The 12,164-nt window shown below is 35.6% G+C and overlaps 2 protein-coding genes across 2 annotated transcripts; one reads left to right on the top strand and one right to left on the bottom strand.

Annotated features, from left to right (window-relative positions):
* Positions 1-603: 603 nt before the first annotated feature.
* scat (scattered) lies at positions 604-9,445 on the top strand. Its single transcript, XM_967953.4, has 3 exons — positions 604-1,935; positions 5,222-6,291; positions 9,125-9,445. Exons 1-3 carry the CDS (start codon positions 759-761, stop codon positions 9,332-9,334), a joined length of 2,457 nt encoding a protein of 818 aa, XP_973046.2. The 5' UTR covers positions 604-758; the 3' UTR covers positions 9,335-9,445.
* Positions 9,429-10,805, bottom strand: LOC661779 (uncharacterized protein). The gene has a single exon (XM_967920.4). It carries the CDS (start codon positions 10,374-10,376, stop codon positions 9,447-9,449), a length of 930 nt encoding a protein of 309 aa, XP_973013.1. The 5' UTR covers positions 10,377-10,805; the 3' UTR covers positions 9,429-9,446.
* Positions 10,806-12,164: the final 1,359 nt, after the last annotated feature.

Genomic DNA, 12,164 nt, shown 5'->3' with positions numbered 1-12,164 from the left:
AGCGTTATTAATTATTATTAAATGTGTTTAAGGGCAGATAAATCTACCTTGAGTCAACGACATAAACTTTAGTGCGATTTATTGAAATGTATATAGGGCAAAAATGAACTTTTCGTGTTAAACATTTTCAAGAAAAGGATGTTTAATCGTTCATAAAGGGCGTATTCACGTGTGTTAAGTTTACCAGGTAATAAAACATAAACTACAACAACTTTTCTATAAAAGCATTTTGCAAAATTCTTATTCATTATTTTTACTATTTTCCTCATTTCCTGTAATAACTGATTCGCCCTTCGGGGACCATTCTGAATACTGTTTCCACCCTTTTTTCAAAAAGTATCCTTATATTTAATTGTTATGTATACACTCACAACTTCTTTTTTGCTTTACTTTGGGACACTGTTAAGAGCTACCACCAGAAACAGCTTCCAAAGCATTCGAAAAAAACAGTCGAAGGGCTTAATCTACGGCAGAAATAAAGAAAATTGCAAGATATAAAGTAGGTGAAAAAAAAAGTTTGCGCGCAGCGATTGTCTGGTCGACTGTAATGTTCATGGTGTCAGCACCATTTTTGGTGCTGTCTTTACCGACATGTAATCGCATTGGTAGACCTGTCATTTGACGTTTAAACCTGACAGTTGATTTTTTCATGACATGAGTTGTCAAAGTAGTGGTTTTATCACCTGATACAGATGTGTCTCAAATAATTGTGTCCCCCAAAATGAAGAAATACAAAACGGGGTAGTCCCCCGGGTCTTATGAGTGACATGACGCCAGCTGTTGAGCAGTGGTCCTTATACTCCGCTGCTCAAAACCTCCCGGCCGTCCTAAACGACCCCAATCGCGGCAAACAGTCGAATTTCTTCGTCAAGACATGGGGCGACACATTCGTCGAGAAGACCCAAATCGAGAAAAGCCCCTTCCTGCCCGAAATAACCTACTCGCACTTCGATGGCTACGTTCGCAAGATCGGCAAACGGTACAAGCGGCACATTCGGCTCTCCCAGAGCAAGCTCGAGGCGAATCATGTGAAAACTCGAACGAAGGCGGACCTCATCAACGGCGAGGTTAGCGTCGAATCAATCCCCGAGATTTTCCTGCGGCAGCATTTCCCTCTGAACGATCCCGCAGTGTTCGCGCAAGTTTTCCACGGAAACGACCGGGACCAGGACTACGTCCTGCAGGAGGAGTTGAGTCATTACTTGGACATCGTCGAGGTGCAAATTGCCAAGCAGGTGTCGCAAAAGTCGGGGGCTTTTTTCCACGCCATGACCTCGCACGACACCATCATGGAGCAGATGGGAGTTGCCCACACGGAGGTGCAAACCTTGCGCTCGAAAGTGCAAAAGGTGGACAAAACCCTCGCGAAGGACTCCCTCAAGCTCGTAGGCCTGGCCAGGGCCAAGGCCAACCACGGCAAGCTCGTCGACAAGCTCAAGTTAATGGCAACTGTTTTACAAACACAGCCCACTCTCCAGCTCCTCCTGAGCTCGTCGGATTACGTCGCAGCCCTCGAACTTATTTCGAGCACCCAGGAGGTGCTGTCGAAGGAGCTGGCTGGGGTTACTAGTCTGCGGCACTTGCCCTCGCAGCTTAAAGAAATGTCGAAGTTGATTGATAAGATGTTGAGTACGGAGTTTGAGAGATACGCTGCCGCCGATTTGCACCGGCCTTTGGAGGCGGAAGGTGGGGTTTTGGAGCAGGAGAGGTTGGTTAGTTTGGTCGCGGGGCTGTTGCGACAGAACAATTTGCAATTTTTGGAGACGTATAAGCAGGAGGCTGTCACTGCGGCTCAGACTTTACTCAAACAGTTGCTGATTGAACAGTTGGCGGATGTTGAGGATGATATGGAGATGACGGGGTCGGGGGAGGTGGCCCCCAGTATGGACGCCGCGCATTGGTTGAGGGTGCTGACGCTGGCAAGTGAAGCGCTGGGTGGGTAAAAGATTGATGTATTATTACAATTCGAGAGAAAAATACGTAACTACAAAATAATCTGTATCCAAAATTTAGTGTAGCGGAGTGACAGTGATTTCATAATTTTAATTAGTAGTTTTAATTAATTTAAGTAGTTCACTAACTGCTTGGGAAAAACACATCAAGACTTTTATTTTAATAAGCTGAGAAAAACTGACGTCTAAAATTTTCACGACAAAGATGATGAGGAAAAATAATTATGTTATATTTTATTTTTTTTAATGTTGTTCAATTGTACTTAAGTTGTGTATCATAATTTTGGACTGAGGGAGTGTTAAAAATCTATATTAACTTGCGTTTTGTCGTACATTTTTAAAAATGCTATGAATATGCTTAAAGATGCAAAAACAACGTGCAAAAGAAAGTTGTGGTGAATAAAATTTTCTACAAAAGGTACGACCACATTTTTTCTTTGACAGCTATTTAGGCCCCAAAGACGTTCAAAACCGCCTAAACGACGGATAAACCTTGACGGTTGCACATACTTTTTTTGAAGTAGCTAAATTTAGTTCTCGAGTACTTTGTCATTTTTACTGAACAATTACATATTTCAATAAATTTCGTTAAAAGTAATCTGGTAATTGCCGTATTTAGATGAAAATTTTGTTTCTTTTCTTTTTGTTAACGTTTAAGCTCTTGCTTGATTGTGTGATATTTGCTTTTATCGAGCGTCCAAAAGTTTATGCACGTTTTCAAACTTAATTTAATTTTTTTGCAGTAGATCCATAATTATTAATTAATCAAGCTAAAAATCCACTAAATTGGTTAAGGATCGAAAATTACTGAATTTAACTTTTTTGAGTTTTATTATCACGTTTCCACCCAGAAAGGCAATAATTTCACTAGATTTTCGTCACAGATAAGCCGAAAAATCGTCGAATTGGGTCGAAAATTCTGTTATTTTTGTTATTTTTTTCAGGTACTAATTTTTTCATGAAATTTTGCTTAAACTTTTCTTCAATAAAGCCTCGAATTGTGTCGAAACTTGTGTTATATTTGCTTTTATCGAGTGCTTAAACACGTTTTTGGTCACAAACTCAGTTTTTTCGTGAGGTTTTTTAAGTTATTACTAAATTGGGTCAAAAATATTAGATACTTGTACATACGTGAGCCAGAAACGCAATTATTTATGAAGATTTTGTCAAAAGTAAACCATAAAATTTCCAGAATACTTCAAAAATAGAGCAATTTTTTATTTTCTAAATAATCATGAAATTAAGTCTAAAATTAGCATTTCTAGCCCATGCTCATCCAGAAACTCAGTTATTTAGCAAAATTTCATCAAAAATTAACTGAAAAATCATCAAATTATTTTGAAAATATACAATTTTTTGCATTTGTCGAGCGTCTAAAATAGTCAGATCAACGCTCTGTTTTCTTAACATGTATTTTGAACCGAAAAATCATTAAATTGGGTCGAAAATAATAATAATAATAATAATAATAATAATAAGTTTATTTTTCCAACAGGTACATAACCCAATTACAGGAAAAAAAAATTAAAATACAATTAAAACTAAAATACAATAAACACTAGTTACAATTGCAAAAACAACCTAACATACACATTTTATACGTAATCTTTATATGCCAAGCAGACAGTATTAATAATAACAGCTAAATTATCACTATGTATATCACAACGACTACAAATTTTATTAAAGTAAGAAGACATAACAGTAATAGGAGCTTTCAGAGCTAAATTAACGCGACTTATACCTATATAAAAAGTGGGAGTTGAGCGCGAATTAAGCCGTGGAACAGTGAAAGAAAGTTGATTTAGTAATTCACTACAATCAATCTTGTTATGGAGTAGATTATATAAAAATTTTATGGCAATACAAATGCGACGAAGCTGTAGGGATTGAAGTTGAAACCTATCTAATAGTATTTGTTCGTCAACACCTTGTATTGGATAAACACCATCAGAGAGAAACGCCAGATATTTTAAGAAACGTCTTTGCACGTTTTCCAGTTGTACAACGTAAATGCCAGTTATTTTACCGGTTGTGCATTTTATTAGCACGTGTTTGTGCAGAAAGGTGATTATTTTGCTAAATTTTATCAAGAATAAGTCGAAAAATTGCAAAATTTAATCTCACTGTTGCTTTTTGCACAAACATGTTTTTTACTTATAAGTTTAGACACCTTTGTAACCCTAGTTTCTCAGGAAATCGTTCTAGTAAAAATATTGGCTGGAATTGTTTTTGAATATCTCCTGTCGCCTGTAAGCACCTGCATCTAATTTGAAACTAGAAACTTTACCAGATTTTCTAAACTCATTGTGGGTAAAACATTTAATTGGTGAATAGTTACAATTTTTCAAAGCATTTTCACAAAAAAGCACATGAAAATAATCTTCAACAGTCTCAGTTCATTAAAGCTTTTTTCAGATTTTTAATGCAGGTGTGGATTTTTTTTATTGATTGAAAAATTACTGTCTTTAACTTTTGTACTCTACAAACAATATACTAATTCTTTTTATTGTTTTCCTAATTGACTTATTTATTTGAAATTTCTGTATAAATGGGTGAAACCATATGCTCAGTTCCATCACCGCATAAGCCTTCCTACACACAACCTCAACAGCGCGTGTACATTTTTTGAAGATTTCTTCTGATTTCTCCTGATTTCTTTTGATTTTCTCAAGGTTTTTTTTATTTTGTATACAGATTTCTCCTGCGGTTTACTCCTCGATGACATTAGTTTTACTTTCTTTTATATTCAGTACATTTTTCAAGCAGAAACTCAATTGTTTAGTGAAATTTCGCCAAAAATAAACTGGAAAATCAACAAATTTGCTTGAAAATGCACGGTATCTTTTGTATTTTTTGAGTATCTAAGATTCCAGACACGTTTTTAAGATGATGACTGTTTTTTTTTAGTTAATTTTTGCTGAACTAGATTGAAAAATGATCAAATTAAGTAATAAATAACAGTATAATAATATTTTTGCGTTTTATTAAAACATTTTCTATAAAGAAAGGCAATTATTACGTTAAATTTTCGTCAAAAATAAGCCGATAAATCGACAATTTTGCTGTTTGAGCTGGTTTAAGCATTTTTTTCAGACGGAGTTTGGTCAAAAATCACAAAAAATATCATCGAATTGAGTCGAGAATTGTATAATCAGCTCTAGTTGGTAAAACGAGTAATTTTTTTAACATGTAGTTTTCGTTGATTGTTTGCATGTTCTATCAGTTTTATATTTGTTGCGTGTCCACTCAGTATAAGTTTTTTTTAGGCAAGCTGGTCCAGAGGGTGAAATCCGTTCACAGCGTCATCAAAGAAACGGCAGATACGAGCGCCGGCCTCAAATCAGCGCCCTCTCTCCGCGACTCGGAAAGTTTCCTAAGTCTCGAAGACCACAACCGCGTGGAAATCAAACTAAAAGACTTATTAATCTCAATCTGTGATTATTGCCATGAACGGTTAGCTTCATTAGTCAGCACTCAGTCCGACAAGCAGACCATAACAGCAGTCCAGGTCACTGAATTATCGACAATCGTCGATAACTTCACCGACCTGTGCGAGAAGGTTTGTGGGCGGCAAAGTGCCGCTTTGAGGGCGGCATTCAAAATCCAGGCCGGGAATTACGTCCACAAATTCCACAGCCAGCGCAAAAACAAACTCACGATGCTTCTGGACGCGGAACGGTGGAAAGTCGCTGAAGTGCCTCAAGAAATCCAAATGCTAGTCGACAAGTTAGCTTTAGGGAATGTGATCAAGTCGTTGCCGAGTTCGCCAACTGGGGAAAACAACGAAAAGAAATTACAGAAACCTGCACCGGCCCTGAAAATCGGCTCGCAGGATTACACGACGGTGGGGACCGTGCTGATCCTCATACAGCTAGTTTGTGAATATTGTGTTTGTGCGTACAATTTGCAATTGCTGGCCCCCATAGTCGGGCGCAATTTGACCGAGTTGTTGCGAACGTTCAATTCGCGGAGTTGTCAGCTGGTGCTGGGGGCAGGTGCGTTGAAGACAGCCGGCCTGAAGACGATAACGACGACGAATTTGGCGCTGACGTCCAGGTCGTTGCAGATGGTTTTGTGGATGATCCCGCACATTCGGGCGCATTTTAATGCGCTGACCAGCGACCCGCTCGGGGGGTTTGACGCGGTGGAGAGAGATATCGGACATCATATTCAACAGCTGGAGACCAAAGTTTTGTCGATTATGAATAGTTTGTTGGGGGATCAGTTGAATGAATGGGATGCGAAGCCGCCCGTGCCGTCGAAAGCGTTCAGGAATGTGTCGAGGCATCTGACGAAGTTGCACGAAGCGGTCAGCCCGGTCTTGCCCGAGGAACAGGTGGGTAATTGAGTAACGTAATCAAACAGAAAAGTATTTTTCTATTGCAATTAGGTAAGATTGCGAGTAAATTGCAGCTCAGTTTATCAGAAAAAGTTCCAAGTTAAACTATCGCACTGAGTTATAAAATTTTAAACCAAATTAAAAAAAAAAAACACTCAGCAAGAACCGCGCACAGGAAAGCGAAGGTTTCTTTATTGTAATAAGAGGTTGTTGGTAATAAGAAAACAAAAAGAAATTTGTGAAATATATTTATAAAAAAAAACTACAGTTCCAACCCGTGAGATATGATATCGGGAATGTAATATTAAATTATTTAGTCAAAAAGTTCATAAGTTACTTAAACGTTGTAAATAAACTGTTAAGCTATCTACCATTTTTCAATTATTTCCAATCTTTACGAATACTCCAACAATTTCCATAAAAGAGAGGAATAAGAAAAAAATTACAATCTTCATACATTTTACATTGAAATCTGACTTTAATTTTACGACTATTTCTTAGACATTTTCCATCTTTTGACAGTCTTCAGTTTGTATAAAAATAAACCTAATTTGGCTGTCTCTACTAATTATTTTTAAATGCTTACTTATTTAGGTATTGTGTAGACATCTTACATTACCATGGGAGGGAAAAATTGCTCTCACTTAGTTTATGACATCTATTTCTGCTGCTATTTATTGTTTCCTCATTTTTATAGGACGAACATACACTTTGTAATTTTTCTGAAAAATGTATTGCCTTTTATTCGGATCTTTGTTTCCTTCATTTTGATTGAATTGAATTTCGTTGAAAAGGAATCTTAATTATCAAAAACTGAATAATTAAATGTAACATTTATTATTGTTTAATAAAAATATAAATAAATAATTTTTAACAAAAAACATACTATTTATCCAGGTAACTAATTGCTGCAAAGGTGCGGACAAAACGGTGTGTCCGATTTAATAATTTTTCTTACCATTGCTTAATTTTTTTTGGGTTCCTAGAATGTTCAGGGTAGTGCATTTTTGATGTATTTTTAACAAGACATTTACGGTAAGTAGAAGAAAAATGCTTCAACTGAATTTACTTTAAGTCAAAAAAAATGGCCAAAATTCAAGAGCAAGAACAACAACTTTGGGCTCTAAGCACGGAATGCTGAGGCGAAGTCTAGCTTGAAGCTAGTCAACTTAATCTCAAAGTAAAATTAATAGAAAATATTAAAATAAAACTATAAACAATACAAGGTGTTTCACATAATTTGACGAGACCTGCGCCTGTAAAATGCCACCAACAATACATATTCCAATACGAACTTGATTACAAATTTTGAAAAATTGGATAGTCTTCTCTAGTTTGTCCACCCCTTCGAAAAATTACAACGTTTTTAGTTAGTTAGTGATTAAGATAAATAAATTAGAAGCATTTTCATGCCGTCTCATGATAATTGTTTGTGAAAAATAGTTATTAGTCTGACAACTACTGTCATGGGTTTCCAAAAATACTAATCAAATGTGTATTTTTTTTATCTAGTGTTCTGTGACTTTTGTATATTTAGGAGCGAACATTAGGCGCAAGCCTCGTAAAGTTATGTGAAACACCCGTGTATATAAATAAAAATAAATTTGGAAATTACTTAAAAACTAAAAGCAAAAAACTTTTTAGCCTTATAATCCTTTGATTATAAAAAGAAAGTCATTGTCGGTCACTCGAGAAAAAAATAAAATATAAATATAAATAAAAATAAAAAATTAAAATAAGAAAAGAAAATCTCACGAAAATTTTAGAATTAGTTATACTGCTTAAAGACTGGAAAAAATTTTGTTCACCCCTTCGAAAAATTACAACGTTTTTAGTTAGTGATTAAGATAAATAGATTAGAAGCATATTCATGCCGTCTTATGATAATTGTTTGTGAAAAACAGTTATTAGTCTGAAAACTACTGTCATGGGTTTCCAAAAATACTAATAAAATGTATTTTTTTATCTAGTGTTATTTGGGAGCGAACATTAGGCGCAAGCCTCGTAAAGTTAAGTGAAACACCCGTGTATGTAAATAAAAATAAATTTGTAAAATATTTAAAAACTGAAGGCAAAAAACTTTTTAGCTTATAATTTTTTCATTATAAAAAGAAAGTTATGCACCGATCTCTCAAGAAAAAAAAAATAAAAACAAACAAAAATAAAAACAAGAAAAGAAAATCTCACGAAAAATTTAGAATTAGTTATACTGCTTAAAGACTGGAAAAATAAATTTTATGGTTTTTATTTTTGACTCAATATCGACTGTTAAAATGCGTCTTATCTTACAAGCACTGTTTTACTTCTAAAACTTGTACAATATTCGAAAATTGTAATAACGTCGTAAATATTCGTTAAATTTTTTGTGAAATTTTGTGAAATAAATGTGTTTATGACTGATATTGTGATATCTCGTCCGTGTTTCCCACAAAATAAACTGAAAACTTATTTGAGAAAGTCCAGAAAAATTACAAATAACAATTTACAACCAAATGTGCTGAAATAAGCAGAATCGGTCACAACAAGCCAAAATTTAGATCCAACTTGGTGCGTTTTCAGCCAGACTTAATGAAGTTCTTCGAAAACAAGGTTGAAAAAGAGCAAATTTGGACGTAATCGGTGAATTTTTCTACAGTACATTAGTAAAAAAATAAATGCATTAGGCGTTAGGATATAAGTTTAAATATTCCCTCACGAGTTTACGAAAACCCAATGTGTAACAGATAAAATATTATGAATCAAACGCCTTACTTTTTTCGAAGCAGTGTGTTTACATTTGCTCATTGTTGGTCTGTTTACTTGGTTTTATTTGATCTATTATTTGCTCCAGGTCACCGACATTTACGAAATAATCCACAAAAACTTCAAGTCGCGCCTTCGAGACCAGCTCCTAAAAATGAACATCCAAAACAACGGCGGCCCCCAGCACGGCTTAGTCACAACCGAAATATTTTTTTACATAGACACAATGAAGACTTTAAAAGTTTTGCCAGATAAGTATTTGTCAGATAAGGCCATGGATGATATTTGGACGAGGTAATAAAAATTCCAAACGGTGTTTTATTTATTAAGCTTGAAAGTATGTATGCTGCGAATGCCCGAATTTTGTTGTTGTTTTTCATTAAAAGACTTAATAAAATTTTTAAAACCGTCTATTCCTTTTTATCACACAAGTTCGGCGCTATTTGCGCCAGCTGCACGTGGTCCAGGTCGGTCTTCTCGTGCCCCACAATCTTCCACAAGTTCTCGCTAGTTTCCATGCGGTGGGTGTCCCGGAACGTGTGGCACGCGGTCGCGCACTCGCTCCCGAAAAAAGTGGGCATCCAGTTGTGGAACTCCGCGGCCAGGTTGTGTCCAGAGGCCGTGTGCTGGACGATGACGTAGGTGTTGTAGAGCACGAACGTGCCGCTGGTCTCGTCCCGCAGTTGGGGCTTCCAGTGGAGGATTTTAAATCGGCAGTAAATGTCCGGCACTCGGCTTAGCCGCAGGCTTGGGTGCTTGCCGAAGGTGTCCATCGTGGAATTTTCGCACTGGACGTACAGAGGCGGGCCTCCGCTGCCGCTAATTTCAATGTAGACGTCTTCGCCGTAGTTCACATTCCCGGATTTGTCCGAGTCGCAGCCCACGAACACGAACGTGTTGCGGATGCAGGGGCTGCGGTCCGGGGAGGCGGTCAGGACGCAGCCGTGGGTGAAGTGCTGCGTGCTCTCGATTTCGCGCTCGGTTATGACCCCCGAGAGGTACAAGGGCTGGAGGCTGTCTTTGCCGCAGGGGTGGGTTTGCTTGATTCCGTACGACTTGATCTGGTAGTTGACGTTGTAGGCGATGTGCGGCGTGTCGGAGGAGAGGACAGTGGGGCGCAGGAGGTTGCGGAACATTTTGCGGGTTTTTTGGATGAGGAGCTGGCAGTGTTCTCTTTTGTAGTTGTATGAAAATTCCAACTGTTCGCGGATTGCGAGTTCGTTTGACCAGTAGCCGGCGCGGACTGGGAGCGAGTAGATTATTCGGTTTTTGTACAGTTCGGAAAGTTCGTCCTTTTCTTTCTTGTAGTCGATTTGGGGTTTGTTGTAGTTTTCGCACATTTTTGTTCACGTTTTTAGTTTTGGGGAAATTCAAAATGCCAAATGTGACAGCATGATCTCAATTTCTTGTTTCTTTGACACCTTTTTAAAGGTATTCGTTTGCGATTGTTGCACAGTTTCTGTTTTTTAAACCGAAAGAGCTGAACTGTTAAGATCAGCTTTTAGACAGTTATTTTGCAAAGAATGTTAATGTTAACAGTTAATAGGTGATCTACACACACAAAAATCCAATTTCTTTGGATGCAGACGACGCAAAATCATCAAAATAAATTCAGACATTCACTCACATTAATTTGATGAAAGTTTGAAACATTGTTGTTGATTTGGCATCTTATTGTTTTGATTAATTTTAGAAAAATAAGGAGATAGGAACCTGTAAAGTTAAGAGTTTAAAAAACAAGTTTAAGGATAACAATAACATAGTATGCATAAACACACTAACACACCAAACTTAACTATGTTTGCAAAAATATTGATACTGATTTTTACTTTAACGTTTTAACAAGGAAAAATGAAAAAAAAACTGGAAAAGCGCTCCATCATGCACGCAAATGTCCGAAAGTGCTTTAAAAATTACGTGAATATTGAATATTGTGTCGTTCCAGTTATGTAATTGTTTATTGAAAAAATATATATTTTTCCAACTAAGTGTTTGTTTTTTTTGTTGTAATTATTTAATTTCTTTAAAGTGGCACTTTATGAAAAATGTTCAGATTCCTCAAGAAAACATTATCCACATCCATACCTTTTGATAGACGTTATAAGAGCTCTTAGTTGTAACACCCGGAATTTTTTGAGCGGCAGTGTATTTCAGTCGCAGCAAAAATAAAGCAGTTTTTACAAAAGACGTGAAAAACTCATACTAGGTAGTCTAAAAAGCTGTTTTGTTATCACTCGTTTTTTTAATAAACAAAATCTGGGTCAAAAGTCCTATAACAATATTTTCGGAAACTAAAGAAGTAATTTTTTAAACAAAATTTTCTTTAAGTATTAAAGTATAGTTGTGGAGGTTGTTATTTATTTATTTATTTATTTAATTATTTCGCTAACGCCAAGACATTGTTTATTCCCAATTATTTGTTATTTTCATACACTTACCTACTTATAAATATTTAATATTGTTATTGTTTTTGCTAAACGTATGTCCACCAGATTGGAAAACAATTACATTTTTTTCGATGAAATTTATTCTTAAAATTAATTTAATTAATTAATCAAAGAAGTATTTAAAATAAAATAAAATAAATCTCTATCACTAAAATTTATGATTAGCGAAAATGTGTAGTTGTTGCGGGGTTGCTATTTCTTTATTTTTTTTTATTTATTTTGCTAATTCCATTTGTGTGAATTTTTAATTTTTACTTAATTTGGGCTGGCACCAACTTTTTCTAGTATTTTTTTACATAAAATAAGTATTAAGCATCGTTTATTCAGCGGCTTGAAATTAATCTCGTTACTAATTGATTATAATTTTGATTATAATTAATTATTTAAAAAAACATCACATGAAAAGAAAAAAATATGCATATTTTATACCAGACGTTGATTTCTGTGTGACTATTATTATTAGTTTTTGAGATACAAAAGCAATATGATTCATAGAAAGACGTTTTTTGACAAAGACGCGTTAAATTTGTGCGTTTAAAAGTAGATGATAATATAAACAAATATAAAATATAAAATAGAAATAGAAATACAGAAATTGGACGTACTTACGCCGAAAGAACACTTGATATTTTGTATAATAACATTTGTATGAACGAAACAAACTGAAAATTCATCAAAATT

This window comes from Tribolium castaneum, chromosome 2 (genome assembly GCF_031307605.1).
Source record: "Tribolium castaneum strain GA2 chromosome 2, icTriCast1.1, whole genome shotgun sequence".
NCBI lineage: Eukaryota > Metazoa > Arthropoda > Insecta > Coleoptera > Tenebrionidae > Tribolium > Tribolium castaneum.
Note: the sequence above shows the minus strand (reverse complement) of the source record. Positions and strands in the feature narration are given on the sequence as shown.

What these genes read in the sequence shown, in the direction of transcription:
- scat (XM_967953.4), top strand. Translation starts at nt 759, where the DNA reads ATGAGTGACATGACGCCAGCTGTTGAGCAGTGGTCCTTATACTCCGCT. An exon ending in GCTGGCAAGTGAAGCGCTGG is followed by an intron (nt 1,936 to 5,221) that starts GTGGGTAAAAGA and finishes AGTTTTTTTTAG; the next exon opens with GCAAGCTGGTCCAGAGGGTG. An exon ending in CGGTCTTGCCCGAGGAACAG is followed by an intron (nt 6,292 to 9,124) that starts GTGGGTAATTGA and finishes TATTTGCTCCAG; the next exon opens with GTCACCGACATTTACGAAAT.
- LOC661779 (XM_967920.4), bottom strand. Translation starts at nt 10,376, where the DNA reads ATGTGCGAAAACTACAACAAACCCCAAATCGACTACAAGAAAGAAAAG.